The 27,539-nt window shown below is 38.3% G+C and overlaps 1 protein-coding gene across 5 annotated transcripts in view; it reads right to left on the bottom strand.

Annotated features, from left to right (window-relative positions):
- The window catches only part of DENND1B (DENN domain containing 1B), a 158,494-nt gene that overhangs the window by 112,536 nt on the left and 18,419 nt on the right, over positions 1–27,539 (bottom strand). For 4 of the 5 annotated variants that reach the window (XM_066379884.1, XM_066379882.1, XM_066379883.1 and 1 more), the window contains exon 3: positions 8,511–8,554. The exons of the other annotated variant lie outside the window; for it this stretch is intronic. In XM_066379884.1, coding sequence (XP_066235981.1) covers positions 8,511–8,554 — 44 coding nt within the window. The remainder of the gene's footprint in view (positions 1–8,510; positions 8,555–27,539) is intronic. 5 annotated transcript variants of the gene reach the window in all.

The following is a 27,539-nucleotide window of genomic DNA, read 5'->3' as shown; positions in this document are numbered from 1 at the left end:
ATGGGATTAAAAAGGAGAGTGATCTATCCCCTGATCTGAGGATGCGCACAAGCATCCCGTGCTTACAAGCATTTCCTTAAAGGTCTGCATCCGTTTTCTCTAGCTCTTCTTTCTCTGTCCTTTCTTTTTGGGCTCCTCCACGACTCCTTCTCCATAAGCCTTCGACACTGGTGTTCTCCAGGGTTCAGCTCCCCAGGGGGGGATCTAACCTCACTGCTTCCCCCATGGGATCAACATCTGGGCTCTCCAGCCAGATGTGAGGTTCAGAACCCATTTCAGCTATTTCTTACTGTGTGAAACAAACTATATCTCATTCTCTCCTGAACAAGTCAGAGGCTTCCTGCTACCTAAAGGCGTCCCGACCAGAATCTCAGCATGTGCAAAACTGAAAGCATCCTCCTCCCTCAAATTACAATTCTCCACCCAAACATCTTTGTTCTCTGCTGCCATGCTAACTCTTTGCCAGTTTCTTCCAAACTTTAGAATCAGGCAAGTGCTCTTCTTTCATAGTACACATGCACATCAGAAATAAGTTAAATCCACATGCACCTGTGTCTGCATTTGCGAATATGACTGCTAGAGACTGCATTGTTGTCTTTCCTGGTCCAATAGGCTAAGGATAAAGACATATGCCACCACTTAGTAAAGTTTACCGAGAGAAGCTGCAATGTTACCACTTGTCTAGAAAAAAGACATATGACTAAACATGTAACTATTATATGTGAATAACTAAGTTATGAAAGTGACAGAAAATAATTCATATCCCAAATATGTATAATATTCAGTCACAATTAGTTACAATACTTCCTACAACAAACATGAAGTTAATTTTTGAAATGATATCCTGTTGAAGGTTAAACATGAATCAAATTCCACATACTACTTTCAATGTTTCTAGGGCCTATCATATCTAACATTATTGTCTTTAAGGTTTAAAAAGTCTCACAGATGCAAAGCCCATTATTAAAAATGCACATATTTTATCTCGCTGAAAATGAAAATAGATCGAATAAATAAGACTGCTAATCTGGTCTCCCTGAGCTCTCTCTTAACACACAAATGCACCCCTTTTCTCCAGAATGCGGCAGCTGGGGATGAAAGGCGAGATTTCCAATGATCACCCTCACATCATATTCCATCATCTTTTCATCAGTTTTCAGGGCTTCCCTTTGAGCCCCGTTCTTTTACGAAGCGTCTCTTTTCAGGTCAATCCATATTTCCATAATCCACACTGCGGCTTCCACCCCCCTCCCCAGGGTGGACTCACTGCCCTCCCCTGCCCGCCCCCCCTCATCCAGAACTGTGGCTTACAACTGCCATTAAGCCTGGTAACAATCACAAGATAACAAAAGAGCGGGTGGGGCGGAGGTTCACTGGTGCCATATGTTGATCAAGTTCAACATTTTCAGCTCACAGAGGATAGATTTTTTTTTTAACTTTAAAAATTTTCATAGTGCCATCTCTTCCTACTGGCTTACTCTCTGCAATTGCCTGTCAGGCTAGAAGGTTAAACACTAGTAAACAACCAGGCAAAATTTAAAACAGCTTATCTATTAATAACGTACTGAAGGGAGAGAAAATGGAAACAACCAAAGAAAAAGGTCACATGTCAATTTATGGGTTCTAACTGATGCTGGTAAACCATGAGCCTCATTCTCTTATGCCTAGTCCTAAAAAAGAAATCTTCCTAAAAGGTATTTTTTCAAAGCAGAATACAGTTAAAATAAGCAAGATTATTTCAAAGTAACATACTGCATGTGACTGAACATTGACATTATGCCAATTTTTAAAGATTTTCAGTTTTTCATCAAGTAACATCTGAAAATGTTATTCTTATTTCTATTCTTTGTTTCATAGTTAACTAAGTTTAACTTTTTTCTAAACGAAAAATACAAGAAAAAGCGAAAGGTAGCATTGTGAACTGGCACAGAAACTTTAATGCCCCAATTTTATATTTAACTTTTTTTTTCTCCTGACTTGGGGAAAATTGCTTCTGATTCATCAGACAATTTCAAGGTACGTTTACCTTGAAAATAATTATTTTTCGACACTTTTTCTCTCAAAGATTCAAAACTCTTTCTGGGGCTAAATTTCAAATTTATGTGTCAAATGTTTACTGGTTAATAAAAAGTAAGTTTTTGTAAAACTGCATGTATCTCTTTAAATCGGCATCATCTAATATTATGTAATTTCTATAACTCACTGAACAATGTCAGACCTTCCAGGATTGATGGGAATCGTTTGCATAGTAGTATAATTTCACTGCCATAAAAATAATTAAAAACCTCACCTCTAAGAGCTTATTAAAGTAAAACCTATTTACCCTTCAGCAGAAAAAGATATACCAATTTTTCAAGGGCTTTCAAATTTTGTTATCGAAAATGTATGTGAAAATATTTTTTTCAATAGGTGTTGGCTAGACAGCATAGTTCTCTTTTCCAATAAATGCTTCAGCTATAAAGCAAAGTTTCTAAAATGTCAGTTTTTCCAAATTCATTTCCCTGTTTGCAATAAAATTTTCAAATTTTTTAAAAGTAGGAAATATAAGACAGTAGGCAGGTAAAATAAGAATACAATCACATTTTACTTTGAGCTTCCTAATACTGCATCTACAAAAGAAACAAATCTTGCTATGTAAAGAAAGATGGATATAGAGAAAACTATAATTATAATGCAAAGTGTAGATTTAACTTGAAGCATTTTCCTACATGCTTGCACTTATAATGCCTTATTCTGAATCTTCATTTGTAGACAGAAGAATGTACAAAGGAAAGACACTAACAATATAGTTGAATATGAAACAAAGAATGCCATCATGATATAATTATAATTCTCTTATACTATTGTACCTCTTTAAATAATTTTATTTCATTAAAAATTAAAACTCAATTTGTCTTATAAATATCTTTTTATATAATATACATACTTATAGGGGTAGTGAAATAAAAATTAACCACCACACCTCAAAAATTGGTCCGGGACATTGAATTCTTTTCATTTAGAAAACACAAGAATTGGTGTAGGATGTAATTGAACTATTTTTTTGTTTATGATGTGATGAGCTTGTAGTTAATAATAACAGAATCGAGTCCAAACAAGCAAAAACAGAAAACAAAAAGAAAAAAACACTCTCCATAATTGCTTAAATATTTATTTTGAAAGCATTAAGATTTAATAAATTATTTTCAAATTTAGATCTTCTTTATGACTGATGCAAGAAGAAAAAATTTTAAATGTCTGGCTATCAATCTACCTCAATTTTAAATCATGAAAAACTTTATTTGTTCTGACCAAATCCCTTTAAAAATTATTAAGAGAAAGAAATATTTGCCATCGTCAATTTTTAAAAAGATATATACATCTTTCATTTTAACAAGATGTAACTGGAAGAATTGATTATACAACCAAGTCGATACTTAAAGTGTCATGCTCTAGAAAGACCCTTGTTTAATGAGCCATGTCAAGGCACTTTGAAGGAAACAAAATTAACTCTTCATATGGAAACTACAAAGCCCCCACCCCCCATGAAAACTGGCCCTCAGCCTGGCTGGCAAACTCCAGTTGTATAGGTGTTAAAGAAGGTCCCTTCCTCACCGACTAGGGACCGTAGCTAATTTCATGAGCCTTGAGAAGAGAAGAATTTACCAAAGTTACCAGTAGTCCATGGAAAGTCTGGGAAAGACAAATTCTGGCACTTGGTTTTCTAGCTTTAGGATAACATACAACAGGGGTTTTCTAGAAGTCCAATCTGAAATTCCCTAGGAAAACTTCCCAAAAGAGGCTAATTTTGCAGACACGGCAATCACTCTACGCCGCAAGGCTCTAGCTATGGAGGATTACAGGCTAAATGACCAACACTCTTGACGCACCTATGCAAATAATCAGGCCAAAGCTAATGGGACTCTTTTTTTTTTAATCTAGAATATTCATTCTCTGATATTATTATGGTGGCAAGAGCAGGAGGAAGACTATAGAGAAAAACTGCAAAAGACTGAAATGGAACAAAAGATTACCAATTGTCTTCGGTGGGAATGAGCCATTGTCTAACACAGTCACCTAAGAGTTCTGCGTCTTTCCTCATCTTTTTTAAGACTTTTATTTATTGATTTTAGAGAGAGGAGAAAGGGAGAGGGGGAGAGAGGGAGAGAGGGAGAGAGGGAGACAGGGAGACAGGGAGGCAGAGAGAGAGAGAAAGAGAAAGGGAGATAAGAGAGGGAAGCATCAACTAACTCGTAGTAGTTGCTTCTCGTATGTGCCTTGACTGGGCAAGCCCGGGGTTTCGAACTGGCAACCTCAGCATTCCAGACTGACATTTTATCCACTGCGCCAACACATGTCAGGCATCTTTAAGCTATAAATAAATGGTAGCAATGCAGATGGTACCTGTCACAGGTATGTCTGATGGAGAGGCAACTGATTTCCCTCCTCCTCCAGCCCCCGGGTGAAGAAGCCACTTGTACTTCTATTGGCACATTTATCACTGCATTGCTGATTTACCTATAGCATTGTGGTGCTCTGAACAACCCTTTGAACAGGTTGTAATATTTGACGGGTACCCTCATCAATTAATGAGTTAAAAAATAAAACACCTTCAACAAAAATAAAATCTAATACTTACTTGTATTAAAATCATAATTTGATTTTCTTTTAAAAATGGTCCCCTTAGTACTAGTTCCAGATACATTTAGTCCAGTGAGGGGAACAGAAAAGAGAGGGATGATAGATCTGGTTAAGTGCCATAATCTGGGAAACATAAATGCTGAGGGAACTCCCAGGAGGCCCATTCAGTCCAGACCTGGGACATAAAAAAGGCTTCTTGAAGGAAAGGACCTCAAAGCCAAGGCAAAGGGAGTGCAAACAGGAGATTAGCATTTCAGACAGAGAGACTCTGTTCAAAGAGAGAATGGAAATGAATGGTACATAATGGGAACTCACGTGCATGACCAAACACAGGCCATGTTTTAATTGAGAAAGGGAAAGCAGAGAGAGAAATGTGAGGCTGAAGGTGTAAACAAAGGACTTGAAACAAGGGACTTGATCCTGTTAAGAAGGCTGAGCTTTGTGTTGAAGGCACTGATGGGGAGTCTTGAGTTTGAGTAGGTCTTTGGACGAAGGGCTCTGGAAGTCATAGTTTTGGCTTAGAACAATGCCCTGTGACTTACTGGTTGCATGCATCCTATCATGTAAAATAAGTACTTTGTAGTTCTGTGAAATGGGAATTATAGTAGTCCCTTAACTCACAGGGGTCCTGTGAGGGTTAAATGAGCTAATACGGAGATGTAGAAAACTTCCCAGCACATCAGAAGGAACCAAGGATAGTGGTGATGACAGCAGGAGTATTTCTCTTTTACAGAGATCATTGTAGCTTAATAATCTACAGACAAAAATGCAGGTGATTGATATGATTTCTTTGAATTAAGTAGCACACGGCTTTCAAATTATAAAGCTACTGAGAAAAAAATTATGACAATTATTTTAAAAGAGCTCAAGTAAGTGAGTAGGATTTAGATCATCACTGCTAGCAGAAAAAAATATATAGCTTAGTTGTACAGAGCTCTTGCCTTGGAGTACATATGACAAACCTGCCTTCAACTCTTAGCGCTGCCTCTCAGGAGCAGTATGATCCCCAGACAGGTGTCTTCCTCTGTTCTGGGGATGACCCTGTCCGTACCAGGAGAATCTGAAGATAAAATGAACTATGCACATAAAGCACCTAGCATAGTGCCCAGGACATGTTAAAAGCTAAAAAAACTGGTCTTTAAGAATACGGATTGGCCTTGGCTGATTGGCCAGGAATGTGGATGTCCTGGGTTCGATTCTCAGTCTGGGCACACAGGAGAAGTGCCCATCTGCTTCTCCACCCCTTCCCCTCCCCCTCTCCTTTCTCTCTATCTCTCTTCCCCTCCTGCAGCCATGGCTTGCTTGGTTCAAGTGAGTTGGCCTCGGGCACTAAGAATGGCCCCGTGGCCTCTGTCGCAGATGCTAAAAAATGACTAGGTTGCTGAGCAACAAAGCAACACCCCAGATGGGCAGATCATCATCCCTAGGGGACTTGCTGGGTGGATCCCGGTCCAGGGCACATGTCTGTCTCTCTACCTCCATCCTCTCACTGAAATTAAAAAGAAAAAAAGAATTAGGATCACAGAAGCAGTCTCAGATCCAGTGCAAAGGCTGGTTAGGAAGAGGCGGACAGTCAGTATGGAACAGTGGTGAGAGGTAAGAAGAATCGGAAGAACACAGAGGGCACTCTGTCATCTGCAGGATGCAGAGCAGTCCCCAAGAAGCACAGAGCAAAACCACTCTTCAAGGCCCTTGGCTCGATTCCCACACAAAGTTTGGTTTCTTCGGACATGAAGTCGTCATTAGACACAGCGGTATCTAAAGCTCCTTTCAGCTCTAACCTCCCAAAGGTCATAGGAACTGTCATGCACTGGAACCCGGAGGGGTTACAAAGGTTCATCTCTATGACATGGTTAAACGCTTTAGTGTTCTGTTAAGTATGTGAGGGCTTATTAATGTCCACTGAGCTCACAAATACGGGAAACAAAGCAACCATTCAGCCGTTGACTAAAAAATTCCTATCACCAGTTTATCGGTCACAGAGAGGAAGAGCAGGAGCTGGTCTTGCTGAGAAAGTCGCTGCAACTTGAACTTGACCAGTACACTGTCACCCTTATGTGAACTGAAGCTAGGAGCCTTCAGATCCCCTAGGAATTCTCGCAGTGGTATAAGAGATGGAAACCACTCACACACACACACACACACATACACACACACACACACACACACACACACACACACACACACACACACACACACACACACACACCTGGACAAGAGGTTAGTTCTTAGGTCAGTGGACAAGAGAATTAAGAAGATCAAGAGAAGGATAGTATTTCAAAGTGAAAAAATGGGTCAGTAAGGCTCTAACCTAATGACACAAGACTTGGAGACAAGCCCAATTAAGTTGCATATGTCCAACTTATGTCTTCACTGTAGGGACTTTCTTTTATATACATACTTGAGATGTTTAGTCTTCTCTAAAGGGCTAAAACCACAGAAAGAGTGCATATCCTCTTGTGTGAAATAACAGTTGTGGGTTGGACTGCACCCAGCTGATATTCACCACGCCCCCATTCTCTGTATTTTCAGTGTGATTTCCCATTTTCCACACATAGAAAGCTACTCTTCCACATATCTCAAAATCATGTTTTTATGTAACGGTTTCTGAATGAACTGCTTTATTTTTTTTTATTTTTTTTCTGAAATGAGAAGTGGGGAGGCAGAGACAGACTGCCACATGCACCCAACCAGAATCCACCCGGCAAGCCCACCAGGAGGCGATGCTCTGCCCATCTGGGCCGTTGCTCCGCTGCAACCAGAACCATTCTAGTGCCTGAGATAGAGGCCACAAAGCCATCCTCAGCGCCCAGGCCAACTTTGCTCCCATGGAGCCTTGGCTGTGGGAGGAGGAGAGAGAGAGAGAGAGAGAAAGGAGAGAGGGAAGGGTGGAAAAGCAGATGGGCGCTTCTCCTGGGTGCCTTGGCTGGGAATAGAACCTGGGACTTCCACACACTGGGCCAACACTCCACCACTGAGCCAACCGGCCAGGGTGAATGAACTTCTTTAAACAATGACTTCTAACAACTTTTATTCTTGTAAGTTACAAGAATTATGAAAATTATATGTTAATTTAACTTACAGTTAAGCTTGTAGTATTGTAATTTTATAATTTTAAAAGTGACAAGGACTGTATTGTTTCACTTCTTTGCAGATAGCTAAAAGGAACCTGCTTATCCTTTTCCATAAATATCAAAATTTAAATCTGTATACTTATCCATCCACTACATAATTCACTTCAAAATAATAAATCTGTAATATAAACTTTGAAAGATTTTTCTATTTACATACATCATGTCAAAATAATTTATCAATTTGGTCACACTAAACTCTTAAGAAAGACTATAGAAGACTAAAATTTAAAATACAAATGGGATAAATTCACTCTGAAGTTTCCCATTTTCTTTTAAGAAATCAAAGCTATAGGTGAGATTTAAAAAAATAGTAGAGTACTGTCAATTCCATTTACAGATGTCAATGATTCAGATATTACTGTATCAGGAGAGAACTGACTACTTGTTCCCAGAAGTTACTACTTACTTGTAAGTAGACAGAAATAACAGGAGGGTGTTCAACATAGTATGGTATTGTCAGCTTTTTCTGATGGGAAAATTTTTAAGTGTTTCCAAAAATGTATTCCACAGGCAGACCTCAAAGAGTGTAAAACTATGATAAAACTAAATAGTGCCTATTAGTTTCACTGTAAGGGCTTCTTCATGACCCACCGGCTGGGTCACTTTACATGTACAGTTGGCACACACGGCTTCTGTTCTCTGAGCTAAGAGAAAACACTTCTAGTAATTCATGTGCAGTGGTGGCAGTAACACTAGTGATCTTGATCATAATGTTCCAGTTTTAAATGTCTTTTTTAAAAAGTATGTGATTCCAACCTGGTCTCCAAAGTCCTCTGGGAATTTCCACAAAACCACTGGATCTGTAAATAATTGATACATGGCATTAAACAGAGGCAAAAAAATAAATAAAACAACTTTTATAGCAACAAATACTCTTCAAATTGTTAAAGCTACTTTTTAAATAATTTTTAAATTTTTCTTTAAACATTTACAGTGGATGAGGATGAAAATCAAATATTTTTATCTTTTATGACTTATATTGACCTTTGGAATAGGAAGAAATAAAACAACTTGGTCAGATTATTAAAAATCGTTACTTCTTTAAGTGACTCATTATTTTCATTTTTATACTTTAGATTTTAGTATTCTGAAATATAAACCTTCAGATTTAACTACATTAACATATTGATTTTAGTTTGAAAAGTAAAAGATAAATGTGGTAGGTATGTAATCAAATATATTTTAGCCCTCAGAGACTGGAACAAATATATCACCTTAAATTTCCATTTAAAATCCTAACAGTTATAATGTTTGCTTTATATCAAAGTTAATATTTGAAATCCCATATTTACAGCTCTACAAAGCATTTTTTAAATAACAGATAAATTGGTAGGTATATACAGGATCAAACCTACATAAAATATAATTTATATTTTCAGGGCATTTCAGAGAAATTTTTCTAATATAGTATGTCGCATTGTGCCTATATAGAAATCAATGTGGTTTTATAAATATTCCAGCTAGGTTTCCATTATTTCTCACACTATCTCTCTTCTACTTCAGTATAATAAAAAGAAGTCCTTTTCATTAGCCTTAATAAATATATATTTTGGTCGTGTACTGATTTTTTAATTCTGTCAAAAAGAAACTTCTGAGTACTACACATGTGCTTTAAAAGGAGTGTGTACAACAGGTAATAAAACTTCTTAAAGAGCCTCTGAAAGCCCAGGACAATGTATGTAACAAGCACCACCAATATGACAGGATTTGAATTCTACTCCCGGGGAGAGAATCTAGTGGATGAAAGATGTCACATTACACGCCAGGCAGTGGAAATGTATACCTCTAGGCCACCATTCCCACTATTCCTTATTATGCCCTCAGAATATCTTCCAAGGGTGCACTGTTTCAAGATTTTAACTGCAAAACTCAATACCTCTCAACACTCTTAGCCTGAGCTGGCTCCCCCTGTTTTTGACTTAGGTTCAAAAGAAATGTTTTCAAATATTTCAACTCAGAAAAGCAAGCACGCTTTCTATAGTTAAGCCTTTTACCTATAAAAGAATAAAAAGGCTCTATATAAATAAAAGAAATAATTTAAAACCGCTTATATAAAAACGCATTACAGATTTATGAAGATAATATTACATGACTATGCCTTCATGGAAGACAAAATGTACACATTTCTAAATTGAATGTGACATGGACTAGAGACCTCAAAATACTCAGATATGAGTGTCCTATTAAAGATTATACTGAAATACATGTGTCTATAGATCAATAGGCAGGTATAGATATATATGTTCTGTGTGTACATTCATGCAGCAGTTTTCATCAAAATGGTACTTAATGAGATTGAATCTCATAAAACAAAAGCACCTGATGGAACCTCCATGAAATGTTACATGAATTATCTTGATAAAGTAATACACTCACTGATGGCCACAGACACACATCATCATTCGGAAATGTAGAATAGCCCTTTCTTATAAATAATTGAGTTCAAGAGTATCCATGTGAAGACTGGAAACATCCCTTTTCAACAACCTCAATTTTATGGTTACCACTTGAGGAAATGTTTGTGACATATTTCTTACAGTTCTGTCTTAATACCAGGATGCCTGTCCCTGGGCACAGCCCTAAGTGTTGGCCCTGTTGTTCACAGCAATTACCTGGCACGTCCTGCCCCGTCCTTCCCTTCACCCCTCATGGTGCTATTTAGAATCCCCATCATCCGCCCTTTCACAGAAGAACAAGTGAACACATAAAAAAAAAATAACACCTATTGGTTTAATCACTTAGTAGAAAATATTCAATTTTTCTTCCATTAAATGCATATTACACCTCAGCACCCAAGACTTTATCATCCTGTGCATCCATTATTTTGAAAGGGATTAACTTGGTTGCCTCCGATGTCGTTGGATTTACACCACAGCGACGCATCTTTGTAGCAACCTTTCACAAATTCGGCATGGGAAGAAACAAAAGGCTCTGAAAGAAAAGATCTGCTTCTCCAATGAACATACCAAGACTGAGTTTTCTTTTTCCCTGAGGGTTACTTTCCAGAGACCCGGTCTGATCTGCCCATGTGAGGTCAACCCGATACTGATGTCACGGGTGGGAGGGGAGGGGGTTGGCAGGCATCATCCTTGCCGTGGTGACAGGGGCACGCAGGCTTCTCTTCTCCCTAACATCGGCTAGTAACTCAAAGGACACGCCCTATCATTCAGAAATGTCAGAGACTAGAACCTTCTTAGTGTAGATCTAAGGAGCAGCTATTTTACATACTTTCCAGAATCAAGATATTTTGTGTTCCATTTAACTTAGGCTCAATGTATTTTATTCAAAAATATATGCAAGGCCAAAGAAGCAGAAGACCCTGCCTGTCCATATCCTATAGCCTACATAGGGGAAATGCCTAAGAGCTCTCTCTAGTTTTTGTGCAAATATTGTTTGAAACAAGGTAGAAAGGCTTGAACTCAACTTGAAAATTCATGGGCTTATTAATAACCTCAAAAAGGTTCCTAATGAAGGCAGGGTGATGTCTCTTGAATACAAAATTAGCAAGACTCCTTAAAGAAAAGGTAGAATTATTATTCTTTACCAACGAAGATATAATGGTGAACTAAATGCAATAGGATCCCTACAACTTAGAGACAGGAAGGACGCGTATGTACACACACCATGTAATGAAATTTAATGGGAGCTCTATCCAAAGGCAGGACGTTGCAGGGTCACATAAAAAAATCTGACCTATCCTGGAGATGGACCAAATCACTCAGGAAAGAAAGCATATTGAAACTAACAGTTAAGTTAATCTAAGGGTGACTTGGGCTCTAAAATGGGCAGTGGAGAACATTCCAGACTGGGAGAAACAATATGCATGAAATCTTGGAGATTAAAAGAAAGCAGAATACATAGCAGAATACATTTTAGAAACTGAAAAAAAAGGAAAACGCAATATGTCTAGAACATAGAGAAAGAGAAAGATGGTCAAGAGTAAACCTGGAGAGGCAGGGGCCAACTGAAAAGTCTAAAATGTAGCCAGGGCGTCACAGGAGAAACCATTAAAACATCAACCCAACGAGAAAAAAATAAAAAAAAAATCTAGAAATGTACAAAAATACAGGCAGAGTGTGTGTTGTTACGAAAGTCACGGGAAGAGAGTATGCCTGAAAACATTCCCAAACAAGTGCGGCAAAACATTGAGCAAGGTGCTGGCTGAAACTGGCCAGTGTACGTGAAGCACAGAGCCACAGTGAAGGAGCCCAGGACAGGGACAGGAGCACAGGGCAGATTTAAGGAGAGTAAGGAGTGAGTGTGACCCAAGAGAGGCAGAGTGTGCGGAGGCAACTTATTTAAGAAAGGCCATCGAAACAAAGAGCATAAAGGTGGAAGGAGAAAGAAGTGAAGCTAGATTTGTCGGTTCTTCTTTTCTTTTAGACTGGAGCAGACACGAGCATGTTGAAAACCAATAGTCCAGCACAGAGCCGGAAATGTAGAGATATACTATCCCTCCTGGAAAGGCATGAAGCGTTGGCTCCTGGTCAAGGTAGTGAGATGAGCCTTGGAGAGAAGCTAGAGAATGGTTTCCATTGTTACAGGAAAAAGAAAAGAGGGGAAGGCTATGAATCCAAGATTTGCGGTGTGAAGATAAGGCTTTTTTGTAAAAATTGCTAATTATATAGTATTTCCTGCATAGGAGGAGCAAAGCTCTCCTGCTTAAGGTATAAAATAAGTATTTCAGGCTCTGTTGAGTATTCAGTTAGGTAGATTTCCAACCTAGCACTTAATGGCAAATTTGTGGTATTTCCCTATCACTGTCCAACTGCCTAGATGCAATAAATTATGATAGTCTCTGTCAGGGTTTGAGCTTTCTGTCAGCCATGTGTGACGGAAAGAGAATTCAAACAGAAATGAGGTTGTAGATATGATTTGCTGATCTAAAGAGAAAAAAAGGGAAGTGGTTTTTTTTCTGTTAAATTCATTACTACTAAATGTTACACCAAATCATATTAACACACTTTAAAACTATATTGTCAGTAGAAAATCGACTGCATGTATCTGAAGACTGTGGGACTGAGAAATAAGACAAGATAAATAAATAGAGCATTTGTAATTATGAAGTTAGGCAGCTCAAGTTCTGCTCTTATATCTATGAATAACACTGCTTTCTGTCTGTGATCAAGGGTAGGTATTGAAGAATATACAATCAATTTCCCTTCTCTCCTGTCTCCTAATCCTTCCTTCCCTCTCTTTACACTGGTCTGGAAGAACAATCTCCTCTGTTTACCCAAGTTTACCATATAACTATCATTTTCTACATATGCTATTTTGAGGGAAAGATTTAAGAGCAAGGATTTAAATTACTATAGTTAAAATTGTATTTTTTCCAGTTTTCTTGAGATATGTTTGACATACAACATGGTTAAGGGTGTGCAATGGGAGGAGTTCATAAATGTATGCATTGTAAAATGTTCACCACAATAAGATTAGTTAATGTATCATTCACCTCACATGATTACTGATCTGTTGCTTTTGTTTTGTTGTTACAGTGAGAACTTTAAGACCCAACTTCCATAGCAACTGTCAAGTATACAATGCAACACTGTTAACTACAGTCACCATGCCGTGTATACATCAAATCCCTGGGACTTACTTATCTTACAACTGAAACTTTGAACCCTGAGCCCAACACCTCTCCATCTCCCACACCCCTCAGCCTGTGGCAGCCACCATTCTACTCTCTGTTCCTTTGAGTTCAATATTTTAAATGCTACATATGAATGAGGTCATACAGTATCTATCCTTCTCAGAGTGGACTCCTCCCAGAGCTGTTTTTGTTCATGGGTATCTGTTGATCTTTGGGGATGAAGGCTGGCCTCTCCTATCCTGCCATCTTGCTGATAGCACATGCATAAAATTATTTTCCCTACATTTGCCAAAATAGTTTGCAACCTTATTAATTACTGTAATGTTATCTGAGAAAAAGAGAGAAGTATTTAAGGAAAAAATCATTCATTCCCTTATGTAGGGCCACAGATGACCTAGGTAAAGCCAGAGACCCCCAAAAACCAATATCCTGCCATTTCCCCTTGGGACCTTCCTACCAAAACAGAGATTTACAGCATTGGTGGAAAGATATCACTTCTTCCAACAAGCTCATAATCTCCTCTAATCCATCCAAGATGATATTACCATAAATTGCATAACATTACAAACTTTAAGACTACCAGCAACGGTGATGGAAGAAAACAAATTCATTGTGGAAACTGTTAAATTCAGACTCCATGTAGTCTTAATAAACAGAGAAAGGTGTTTGCACAAATTATGTTAAGGTTAATGCATAGATGACAACACACAATTTTAGCATCTTCTTAAAGGGCCAACCAGCAGTTCTCAAACTGCAGCTTGTAACAAAATTGCCTAGAGAGCTTGTTAAAACACCAATCTCTGGGTTCCACTTGAGGAACTTCTGAGTCAAAAGGTCAACGGTGGTATGAGAAACTGCTTTCTTAATAAGTTCCCAAGTGGTACTGATGCTATTGATCTCACGGCCACACTTTGGGAACTAGTAGTATAGACCATGTATCTCTGGTCACAGTTAGCATTATGGATCATAGGTTAAAGAATTTAATACCGGTTGACTGAAAATATTCTATAAAGTATGGCAATGAGTAACTCAGAATTCCCTTTATCACCTACATATTTTATTTAGTGACAGGTATATCTTCCGAGGGCCAGGAAAGACATGGCAACCAATGCAGTTACTGTGGGATAGAACTTTAGCAAGAAAAATGGTACTGGCATGTTTTCAAAACCATTTCTGTGCTAATAATTACTATTAATACCATATGTCTACTTTTCTATAACATGTAAATAATTTTAATCCAAAATTCGGGAACAGTGATGGGGACCTACAGTGAAAGGTACACTATTGTTCCTCTATTCTATACGCCATAGCCACACACTGGTAGTCCAACTCAAAACGAGATGTATGTCTTTTGTACTTTAGCATCTAGGATACCCATGAGAAAATGTCTTCTGTTGTGCTTTCTTATAATACTTCCTTACACAGAATTTAAGCCATTAGTTCCAATTTGAACAGAAGACAGAATAAATGTCAATATCTATGAATATAAAAAGTAATTTAAGGCCTGTTTTCTTGTTTTTCCCCTTTGGAATTCGAAAGACAAAAAAGGGAGGGAGGGAGGGAGGGAGGGAGGGAGGGAGGGAGGGAGGGAGGGAGGGAGGGGAGAGAGAAAAGAAAGAGGAAAGAAAGAAAGAAAGAAAGAAAGAAAGAAAGAAAGAAAGAAAGAAAGAAAGAAAGAAAGAGAAAGAAAGAGGAAGAAAGGAAGGAAGGAAGGAAGGAAGGAAGGAAGGAAGGAAGGAAGGAAGGAAGGAAGGAAGGAAGGAAGGAAGGAAGGAAGGAAGGAAGGAAGGGGAGGGAGAGAGGGAGGAGGGAGGGAGGGAGGGAGGGAGGGAAGGAGGGAGGGAGGAAGGGAGGGAGGGAGGGAGGGAGGGAGATAGGAAGAATGAAGGAAACGGTTTACTATGCATAGATAGAATCCTAGAGATTTTGAGTGAGAAAAGACCTTAAAGATTCTTTTGTACCCCCCACACTCAGCAAGTCATAGCTCCCAAGTTGGGAGCTAGCAACTACTGACATGCAGACTAGAATTCAGATAGCCTTGTTTCTAACACACATCCTTTCTTAAATATGGCACTGCAGAGAAAACACATGAAAAATAAAACCCATTTGCTATAATTTGTTGAGCTTTGATTTTATTGTTCATTGAACACACAGTCGTTTTAGGCATATTCACAAGCCTAGAAATTTTCCTTATTGTCTGCAGGAAGGTATTTTCAGCTAACTAAATATTTAAAAATTCTTTGTAAATAACGGCCTAAGCCCTACAAACTTGCTTTGAACAACACTTAGGAATCTGTATGTTAGGAAACCTAGAGAAGACTATTTATTAATTGTTCATTGATTCAAATCAATATCCTCTCATTCTAGATCTGATTCTGCACTTGGGTTTGACTTTCCTATACAGAAACATTCAGGAAGTGAAATTATTATTTTAAGATGCTTTACTCTATAATCAGTTGCAAAAAAAATGGCAGAAGTTGTGCTTCTACTTATTGCTTTTCATAATGTAGATATGTAAAATAAAAAGCAGGCAATGAGGGAGACTTGTCAGTTTGCTTCACCTCTTCAAAATGTATACAAGCAGTTGGTACAAAAGCATTTAATATAATAACCCCATTGTGATCATCCTCCCCGGGAAGAATCATTTGGGCAATCAAACGACTCCTCCTATAAAATTATTTTGGTGCTTTAGAAACTCAAGCCATATAAGCAGTTTAATTCTATCCTTTCTAAATGTTTCTTCCCAGAATTACCTAAAATTAGCATCACAACTCAAAAAAAAATGAAGTTGTTGTTTTTTTTCCTCAGTTGTAAGTGAATTCTAACTAAGGTAATGAAAGTGGAACTTCAAAGAACTTTAAAATATAAGCCATAGCAGGTTAGATCTATCATTTTGCTACTTCCACTCCTTTTAAACAAGACCTATTAGAATAAAATGAAAACCTTCATCAATCACCTGATAGAGTAATTTCAAACATATAGAGTAATTCCAAACTTAACCAAACCGGGCTAATGGGTGAGAATTGAACTGAAAACACCTTGGCAAAGAAAGCAATTTCTTTTCTTCGCACTCCTCTGAAGCTGTGGGTGATCACGGTAATCGAACCATCAACAGTGAGGGGCCATCTGTCTCCAAGGGCCCTTTGTGAAAGTTTTTTTTTAATCAACAACAAAAAAAGGGAAAGAAACGCTGTACCACAGATGTTCAATCTTGATTAATCTATGACAAGAAACTTACAACTGAGAATCAATGTTTTGACATTTTTCAGATACCAATCGTTAAAAGCCAACACAAAAGTTTTTATGAGAACGCAGGAGGTAAAAGTTAATGGTTGGTCGCTTATAGAAAGATGGTATTTTATATGAACACTGAAATACCATTTGGTCAGCTGAGATCTTCATCATAACCTAAAGCAATAGCTTATATGATGATTCCCTTAAAAAGAAGAGACAAGAGGCCATGCATTAAGTTAGCTCTGAGGCTAGCATTTAAGACTGTTCTTTTTATATATTCTTCCTACACGTCTATGATTAAATAAAAAAAGACCTGCATTTATAGTCATAGCACTCATTATACTTAACTCTCTGAACTAAAATACATTTTAAAAAAATTAGAGCAGGAGCATGAAACCTCAGAAATGTAAAATTAATTGAGCCTCATAAAACAGTTGCATTTTATTTATTACATTTAAGTAATTTTCATTTTATGCCAAGAAATAATTGCACACCAAAGATCAAACTGGGTCAAAGGTTTTCTCATCTGATAGAAAATCTGAAGCAGAGTAGAACCCTGCTACTCTTGGTCAGAACAAACACTGTCTCGATCATTTTGGGATAAGACAAAGTTGATTAATAGGATGTACTAACTATAAAAATGACTCAGAGTGACTAAAATGAACATCTGTGTGAACTATATGAAGAAAAACTACTAAAACACTTAAAAACTAATTTTACAAAGAAAAATACAACTACAAAGCGGAGTATTCAAGAACCACCAAATTAAACCATGCATCTTGTTTTGTTCAGAATTCTTTCAAGTTACAATAAAGTTAAATGTAGAAAAAAATATGTAATTTAAAACTCAAATGAATTCACTAAGAAACTTACTGCAAATGCAGTAACTCCTTAACTTACTTATCTTCGTATCTCCAGAGCCTAGGAATGGATTCTGTGATCCCAGAAAGAGGAGCATCCTCTGGTACATGACAGACACAAGCACATCTGTCCTCTAGAATGGAAACACTCAACCTAGGTCTTCTGAAACATGAGTTTGCTGTGCAAAATTACCATATAAAATCCATAAAGCATCAGAAACAAAAAACAGAATTAGAACCCCTCCCTCTCAAAGGCTGAAGATATCAAAATTATCTAAAACAGCATATATAATAATAATGCTTACAATGGTTAAAAAATAAACTAAGGATTCAAAACATAAACAATGTGATTTCTTTTTTAAAGGCAAATTTTGAAAATAACTAAAATTTTAAGATACAAATATAGAATCTATGAAACTCAAAGCTCAGTAGGTTATACACAATTGAAGAGAGAAATAGTAAACAGAATCAGACACAAAAGATAATAAACAGAATCAGACACAGAGAGACCCCAAAAAAGAGAAATACAAAGGAGGTTAGGGAAAAAAATGAAGATTAGAATGATAAGTCTATTTAGAGTTCTAAAAGATTAGACTTAAGAGATTGAGGTGTAAAACCAAGGGAAGAATGGAGATAATATTAGAAGAAATAATGACTGGATTCCCCAAAAGCAGTGAAAAACACAAATCTTCAGAATTAGCAATCACAACAAACTCAGGCAAGATCTGAACAAAGACACATCCACATGCATCACAATGAAATTACAGAGTACAAAAAGGCATAGCTTTAAAAAGCATTGTAGAGGAAAAGAGACAGTTCGTAATCTCCAAACATATATATAATACAATCACACTGACAGCAGACTTCTCAATCACAGCAATGGAATCCAGAAGACAGTGGAAAAACACACTTGAAATTCTCAAAAAAAAATATGTTTGCCTTTTGAGAAATGTATAAAAAGAAATGTGGTCAAAATAAAGATATTATTAGAAAGACAAAACTAGAGAGTCATCAAAACCAGACCCTTACTACAGAAACCTCCATAGAATCAGGGGCAGGGGGAGGCTATTTTGCCAAAAGAAAAATGTGAAATACAAGAAAGGATATATGTCATGTACCCAGATATAAACAAAACAATATTTATTTACAACTAACAAAGCCCTAGAAATAACAACTGTTTACAACTAACAAAGTACTGTTTACAACTAACAAAGCCCTAGAAATAACACACATACCCATTAGTATGGAAATTATTATTATTATTTGAAATACCATACAGCCTTGAAGAAGAATAAAGTCTTGAAAATATTATATTTGTTCATAAGAAAAATATATCTGAAAAAAAAGTGCTAAATAAAAACAAGGAGGCAAAACAAGGTGAGAGAGATACAGGGCAAAGGCAGAACACGAGGGTCTTGTAAACCATAAAAAGGAACTTGGCAGAGGCTGTAGGAAAGAGAACCACCTGAGAGTTTGAGTAAGGAAGTGACATGCTCTGACATATTTTAACATGATCACCTGCTGCTATGTTGAGTAAACTAAAAGACCACAAGGCAATGAAGTCAGTCATAAGGCCACCTCAATTATTCAAATAACATATAAAACAAGCCTTGTGGAACAAGAACTTAGATCTTTTATATTATTGGGAATCAGACATATATGCACAATTTGTGGCTAAATACGAGGGAAGGAAACAGATAAAATAAAACTTACAAGATAATCCAACCCTCCTGAGATAGAATGCAGTAGGACCTAAGAGTCAAAAGGAAACTCTCCCAACAGAGGCTGGTTGATATTTTATGAGCTTGTCCTAACTCGTTGATCTTGGTGGCATGTGGGTACACAGGAAGGAAAAGACAGTTTTATAAAAACCAAATAAGCTCTAATTCTGCAGAACTCCTTGGACACAGATGATCAGAAGCCACCTCCTTACCTACCTTAACATTTTTGTGAGGGATCCAGAGATGTTAAAAAGAATGAATACTTCAAAATGGCACAGAGACCTGGAAGTTACTCAGATTAGCATCATCAAGCAGTCAGCAAATGAGTCTAAATATCAACGTGATGATATCTCCACCTTCAAGCTGGAGAAGACTAAGGACTTCTGGGTAACACCTCTAAAATATCCACAGTAAAAATTAAGAAACTTGGTTCAGAAACAGTGTCGTAATAAGTCAAATGGCTATAATGTATTGTACATAGGACATTTCAGTTCTCAATGATAAGAGACAAACTTCTTGGTCTTTCTTGATAGGCTACAAAAGAAGTAGAGACATGAATAGACATTTCATCCTGCTTCTAACTGAATTATGGTGTTTTATTTCTAGAGTCTTCAGTGACGGTATCCAGCCTTCCCTTGAACTAATATAACAAGTACATATCATCAACCTCTGAAGTCAGTGTTATGATTGGCAAATAGAACAACAAGAAACATTTCCTGGAAAGGGCAGAAGGCTGTCAGTCTGCACTGGCTTGCAAATAATTAAATCTTGGACTAATTGTCACCCATTTGCCATAAAAAATAACATTATCAAGTTATGGGGGATATAATAAGAAAGATTCCACTGTGTATTTAAAATAGAAAATTGTAGTCTAGTTTGAGGGCTCATTAAGCTGGATTCTAAAAATACTGCAGGAGCAAACACAATTTCACAGGGTAACTTGTCATTGAGATTACAGAGAGAAGAGTACAGCAGAGGTGGTCATTCATTAGAGAAGGAAATAACCACATCTGGTAAGATCTCAGGCTAAAGGGGTCTCAAGACTCCCTGTGTCCTCTCCCTGGATGTCAGGCTCCTTAATGTTTCATTGAAACAGGTGCATCTACTCATATTTTGCACATACCCAGGGACTGTTGCAAATCTCCTAGTTTCCCTCCTCAAGTGTCTAATAAATGGTTGGAAGTTCTTCCCATGTCCCACTAAATCTCCTGTAAGATAATTTAAGTATTTTCTCTCTTGTTAAAAAGCTGGGGGTGGTTGGGTAGGGGGAATGAATCATCCCCAGATACAATTTTTTTTAAACCACAAAAACTGTCACTGAAACTAGTGCCCATTCATCACGTACTAGGTCTACTATGCAAATGCAGTGGTTCTTGGCCCTTTCTGATCTTTAGAATTACCTAAAGGATGTCAGCACAAAAAAAAAAAAAAAAAAAAAAAAAAAGGTGATTCCTGGGTCACATTCATCCCAGACCATACTAGATGTTTGAAAAATTTTTTAAAACTCCCCAGGATTCTAGTGGACAACTTGGGCTGAGAAGCACTGCCTCAATCTTTCTGGACAGAAGCATTTTTCTCCAGCCTTTTTCAAGTTTCAAACACTGGACTGAAAATTAGAATATAACAAATCAAGCCACATATAAAATGTAAGAGTGCTTTATAGAGTTGCCCACAAACATCAATAAAGCAAAACACTCTGTATCTCGTGCCCAATGCTTCCAATGACTTCATTCTACCAACACCTTAACGTAGTATCGAAAACCAAACCCAGTCTGTCTCACTGCAGTAATGAAACCCAGGCACCAAAGATCTTTCAAAAATCAGAATCAGCCCCTATATCTAATCAACTTCCTAATCACGTTAGTTCTTGCTTTGAAATGTAGCCCTCATCCATTCCCCCTATTCCACACTCATCCTACACTAAATCCTTGTCACCAGCCTAGTCCCCTTGCCATTGTATTAATCTTCCTAAGAGAGCATGTTCATGATGCCTCCCTAGCGTTAGATAAAAACAGTGACCACCCAAAGACCCATGTTTCAACACAACAGGTGCCAAAACCCAATAGGATCAAATGGAAGGGACTCGTAAAATGTACCAGGGACGTGCACTAAACCCCTTCTCTATGTCTGAAAAGATACATGTTCACATGAAATAAGGGAATTGGAGGGGGATCAATCAAGAAAAGGGATGAAAAGGCCCTGGCCGGTTGGCTCAGTGGTAGAGTGTCGGCCTGGTGTGCAGAAGTCCTGGGTTCAATTCCCGGCCAGGGCACACAGGAGAAGCGCCCATCTGCTTCTCCACCCCTCCCCCTCTCCTTCTTCTCTGTCTCTCTCTCTTCCCCTCCCGCAGCCAAGGCTCCATTGGAGCAAAGATAGCCCGGGCGCTGGGGATGGCTCCATGGCCTCTGCCTCAGGCGCTAGACTGGCTCTGGTCGCAACAGAGCGACACCCTGGATGGGCAGAGCATCGCCCCCTGGTGGGCATGCCGGGTAGATCCCAGTTGGGCGCATGTGGGAGTCTTTCTGACTGCCTCCCGGTTTCCAGCTTCAGAAAAATACAAAAAAAAAGAAAAAAAAAAGGGATGAAAAGACTCATATCGTCACATAGCAAGACAATAAATATTTAGAATTTGGCAGAAATCTATCATGGGGCTTCCTAATTTGGAGAAAATGAGCCAAAGAAAAATATGACACTGCTAATGTCTCCTCCATTCTACTGTGGTCTGCACGATTTAAATAAAGACATTAAACACAAGCCCTAATCTGATAGCTCAGCTGGTTGGAGCGTCTTCCCGACATACCAAGGTTGTAGGTTCAATCCCTAGTCAGGGCACAGACAAGCGTCAATGGCATGAATCAGTGGAACAACAAATCAGTGTTTCTCTTTCTCACTTTCTCTCTCTCTCTCTCTCTCCTTCCCCCTCTCTCTAAAAGTCAATTAAAAATATTTTTAAGACAGAAGTTAAACAGTTATGTTTCAGAAGATCAGGTCAAAGTCCACTTTGGAAGTATGCAGACTACTAGGATCGCAACATCCACTGCTGACAGTTACCTGCTTGCCCTGGTCCCATAAACACAGCATCAGGACCCCGAGGACAGTTTCTCTTCTTATTCTTCTTCTCCAGCCCCCTCCCATCACTTTTTCCCTTGACTGGCTTTTTATTTCACGGTCAGAGGTTAAACTGCTAACCCTTCACCTTCAAGGGAGGATTGTTCGCTCCTTCCCGCAGCGGGCAGCAGTGGGATTAGCCCCTCTCCTGGGGAACAAAAGCCATGCCTGTGTCTTAGTGCTCGGGCCCAGAGCCCCAGCAGAGGAAGCTGTTCCCCGTCAACATGCACAAGAACAATGTTGGAAGGCCCCGCAACGGCCCCACGGCCTCTCAGGGTCCATACTCTGGGCCAACCAGCTCAGCCCAGGGAAAATCCTGTCAAGCGCTCGGCTGAGAATTAACTAAGATGTCCTGGGGGGTACTGATGAGGATGTTATCTGACCATACGGTCAACCTCCCCATTGTTTAACCTGAAGATAAGAGAAAAGCTTTCAGAATGCAACCTTTTACAATCCTGGTCCCCAACTCACACATGGGTCAGTAAGTGCATTTTTACTAACATACAACCTCACTCTCTGTCCACTCCAGTAAATAATACTTGGGCTTATTTATGACATCCTAAGCCCTTGCCTTTCACAACCAGCCCAACAAAGGACATGTTCAAAAAGTTACAACACGTTGTTTTTCATCTGCAATGCCTACACTCGCTATTTCTCATTGGAAATTTTACGGTGTTTATCACTGAAGGAACTGGTCAAAAGGCATTCAGTCAATAGAAAATTTATCTTTCCACATTTTATAGTGTTTTATCTTATAAGTTTTTGAATGTTGAACAAAGAAACAGCAAACCACAAGGCATGTGTCTGATTAAAATTTAGGAACACAAGTGTAACAGTCCATGAACCAAACCATTCATATAAAAATTATTTGTAAATGTTTTAAGCCTACGAATATTAAACACATCAGACAAATTTATATTTGGACATATCATGGCAATAAAAGAATTCTCTCAAGCATGTTAAGTTATGGGCGACTTCATGAATATTTACAAACTATAGAAATGATCCCTGAAAGTATAGTCTTTTCATGAATATTTACAATGGCTTGGGGAGGACTGAGGTTTTTAAAATATACTTAATCTTATAATCCACATCCATAGCAGCAGGCAAGACTAACAATTATTAAGTAAAAATTATATTACATATGATTACAACCACATTAAGTAAGTATATACTGAAAGCTGAAAGAATGGATAAAAAGAAATGTTTTTATGTTATTGGTATGAAAATCAATAATCCCACTTTTTCCAAAATTGTTCATAATATACTGTATTAATCATTTAAAAATCAGAACAAACTGGAATAATCAGACGAGTTCCAAAGATGGATAATGACCAATGAGATGGGTACAAAGTAGTCCATATTCAGGAATAAATCATTTCTGTTACATAGCTCCTTTGGCAATATTAACTTCCCAAACTTTAGGATTAATATAAATATGTGGGTTTTTTTAAAAACCTGTAACAATGATGAGCCTGACAACTTTTAGAGAGGTCATGACCAACAAGCATAACAACGGAAGTACATTTATTCTTGGAGGGTGCAGAGAATCGATGCTCATACACAGCAGATGTCTGGCTGGAGCAATGTGTCCTAAATTCTTTGAAAAGTCACATGAAAATCTGAGCTTGGCAAAGGAAAACGTTTAAGCGGAAGACCCTGGAACAGAGTGCACCGGCAGTGAAAGGCTGGCTGGGAACGTTCAACATTTCATTCTGACTCCTGTAGGGGAAAAGTGCCAAAAAAAGTAACAAAATTAAAAAGAACAAACAGAAAAATACAAAACTCAAGATTGAATGGGTCTGTCAGGTCAACTGTTAAATATCTTTTTAAATTTATAAATTATGTCACAGCAAAATGATGGGGGGGTGGGGGAGGAAGACAACAAAATGACCATGACCCTTAAAAATCACTATCACCCAGGAGAAAACTGTCTGAGGCTGGGAAAGGACCAACCCTCAGCAAAAGAAGGAAGAATTCTGGGGCCAGAAATACATAGTTCAGACCCTGCAGAGTGGACAAACCTCATGATGGGGCACCACCCTCAATAGTGGACTCCCTTTTGAGGGCAGAACGTCAACAGTGGGGCAAACCCAGTAGTAGCAGCTCAGGTCTCACTGAACAAAGTGTAAGAGCAAGCCACAAACGATCAATCTGTTTCCAAATGATTTAACTGCGCCCTAGGACAAAAAACCACATGCACACAGAATATTTAAGAGGAGGGACAGTATTCTGGGTCACAAAGTCAGTCTGAAGAAATTTTAAAAGATTTAAATCATACAACCTATTTTCTCTGAAGTTACATTAGCAAAATACAATAGAAAGATCATTGGAAGATCTGCAATACTTGGAAGCTAAAGAATATGTCTCTAAATAACCCTTGGGTCAAAGAAGAAAGCAAAAGACAAACTAGAAATACATGCCAATGGAAACTGACACATTGAACTTCATCAACACGAAGAAATCTCTGGATAACACCATTAAATTAGAGAAGAAAGGCAGACTTAGAGAAAAAATTCACACACCCAACATAGAAGTTGTACCCTGTATATAAATATGTGTGTATGCATATTACATTTTACCTTGAAACTCACTAATACAAAAACAATCCAATAAAAAAAACTATACAGATTTACATAGACTGTTCATCAAAGAAGAGATACAGGTAGAAAATAACACATAAATTCAGTGTTGTAGAACACTGGTCTCCAACCCCTGGACCGTGGACTGGTATCGGTCCGTGGGCCATTTGGTACTGGTCCGCAGAGAAAGAATAAATAATCTACATTATTTCCATTTTATTTATACTTAAGTCTGAATGATGCTTTATTTTTTTTAAATGACCAGATTCCTTCTGTAACATCCGTCTAAGACTCACTCTTGACGCTTGTCTTGGTCACGTGATACATTGCCACTAAAATCAAACCCATAAACTAGCAAAATGAATGAAAAACAAAATTCCATCGAAAGTTTTTTTGCAAAGTGAAAAAGGGCCAGTGAGGAGACAGAAGAAGAACCTATGACCTCGAAGAAAAAGAAGGCTTCATTTAACAGACAATACCAGGAGTCCTACTTGAAGTATGAATTTATCGCAACTGGTGATTCTCTCAATACCAAGGCCACTCTGAATAATATGTGGCTACCGGCTAAGTAATGAGGCAATGAAGCCTTCAAAACTGCTTCGCCTCTTGGAGACCAAGCACCCTACTTTAAAAAACAAGCCTTCTGAGTATTTCAAAGAAAAAAGCACGAACAAGAAGGACAGAAACAATTACTGGTGGCCACTACATCAATAAATGCGAGTGCACTGAGAGCATCATACTTGGTGGCTAATTGTATTGCTAAGGCTAAGAAGCCATTCACCATTGGTGAAGAATTGATCCTTCCAGCCACTAAAGACATTTGTCGTGAACTTCTAGGAGAGGCTGTGGTTAAAAAGACAGCATAGATGCCTCTTTCGGTTACCACCATCACACGGTGCATTGAGGAAATAGCAGAGGACATTGAATCACAATTGTTGGAAAGGATTAATAAGTCACTGTGGTACGCTCTCCAGGTTGACGAATCTACAGATATTGACAAGGCAATGCTATTTGTTTACATGCGTTATCTTTATCAAGAGGATATGCATGAGGATATGTTATGTGCACTAACATTGCCAACCAAAACCACAGCTGCAAAACTATTTAAATCTCTGGATGACTATATACCAGGAAAACTGAAATGGTCTTTTTGTGTCGGCATATGCACAGATGGAGCTGCTGCCATGATCGGAAGGATGTCTGGTTTAACTACTCGGATTAAGGAGGTTGCACCTGAATGTGAGTCTACGCATTGTGTCATTCACAGGGAAATGCTGGCTAGCCGAAATATACCACCGGAACTTAACAGCGTATTTAATGATGTCGTTAAAGTTAATTAAGCACATCAAAGCACACGCCCTTCACTCGCGTCTGTTCGAGCAGCTTTGTGAGGAAATGAACGCGGAGCACAGACACCTTCTCTTATACACAGAAATAAGATGGTTATCCCGAGGGAGGTCCCTGGCCAGAGTGTTTGAATTACGAGAGCCACTGCAGACATTTCTCTCAGAAAAAAAGTCACCGCTAGCAGCATATTTCAGTGACGAGGAATGGGTCGCAAAACTCACTTGTGCGACATATTTAACCTCCTCAATGAACTCAATCGGTCACTTCAGGGGAAAATGACAACTGTCTTCAAGTTGGCAGATAAAGTAGCTGCATTTAAAGCCAAACTGGATTTGTGGGGACGATGTGTGAACAGGGGTATATTTGACATGTTTCAAACATTCACGGGAATTTTGAAAGAGACTGAGCCCAAGCCTTCACTGTCCCAGCTGGTGCACGATCACCTGTATTTGCTTTTAAAAGAGTTTGAACACTACTTCCCAACCACAAAAGACCCATGAATTGCCAAGGAATGGATCCGTGATCCATTTGTCAACAAACCAGGTGAATCCAGCATGTCTATGCAAGAAGAGGATCAACTACTGGAGATCACAAATGACAGCGGCCTTAAAAATAGTATGTTCGAGACTACAACTCTGCCGGTGTTCTGGGTTAAAGGTCATGGCAGAATACCCCGAGATCGCCACAAAAGCACTAAAAACCCTGTTGCCATTTCCGACATCCTATTTGTGTGAAGCGGGATTTTCTGCGGTGACAGCAACCAAAACAAAATTACGGAATACTGGACATAAGCAACACACTTCGGATGTCATTGTCTGCCATTACCCCTGGATGGGACCGTCTCATTGCAGATAAACAAGCTCAGGGCTCCCACTGATTTAGCGTTATGATTGTTGACAGAAAGGCTACTATCTCTCATTCTATATAAACATTATAATAAATAACCCTTAACTTACAATATTCATAACAATGGTGAATTGTATTTTTCATGCACTTTATATTTGTTTTTGTGTTGTATCTTATTTTTAAGGCATGTTTAAATGTTACCATAGTGACTGGGAAGTGTTTGGAGGCAGAGAGGATGTTACTCATGTTACGTTGTTGGTGTGATGTTAAGAGGACGCTTCTAATAAAGTTGCATACGAGTACACAGTGGATTCATGTTTATTTTTATTGTCGTAGGTTCATGATTGGTAGCGAGCCTGAACCTATCATATTACATATTGATGTTAGACATGAAACGTTGTCAGAATAACAAATTTAAATACAGCCTGAATAATGAGGACATGCTCGTTCCTCCTTTAACTTAGCCCAATAAATATCGTAAGTTCGACAATTAT

This window comes from Saccopteryx leptura, chromosome 1 (genome assembly GCF_036850995.1).
Source record: "Saccopteryx leptura isolate mSacLep1 chromosome 1, mSacLep1_pri_phased_curated, whole genome shotgun sequence".
NCBI classification, from domain to species: domain Eukaryota; kingdom Metazoa; phylum Chordata; class Mammalia; order Chiroptera; family Emballonuridae; genus Saccopteryx; species Saccopteryx leptura.
This window is presented reverse-complemented; position numbering and strand designations above follow the sequence as displayed.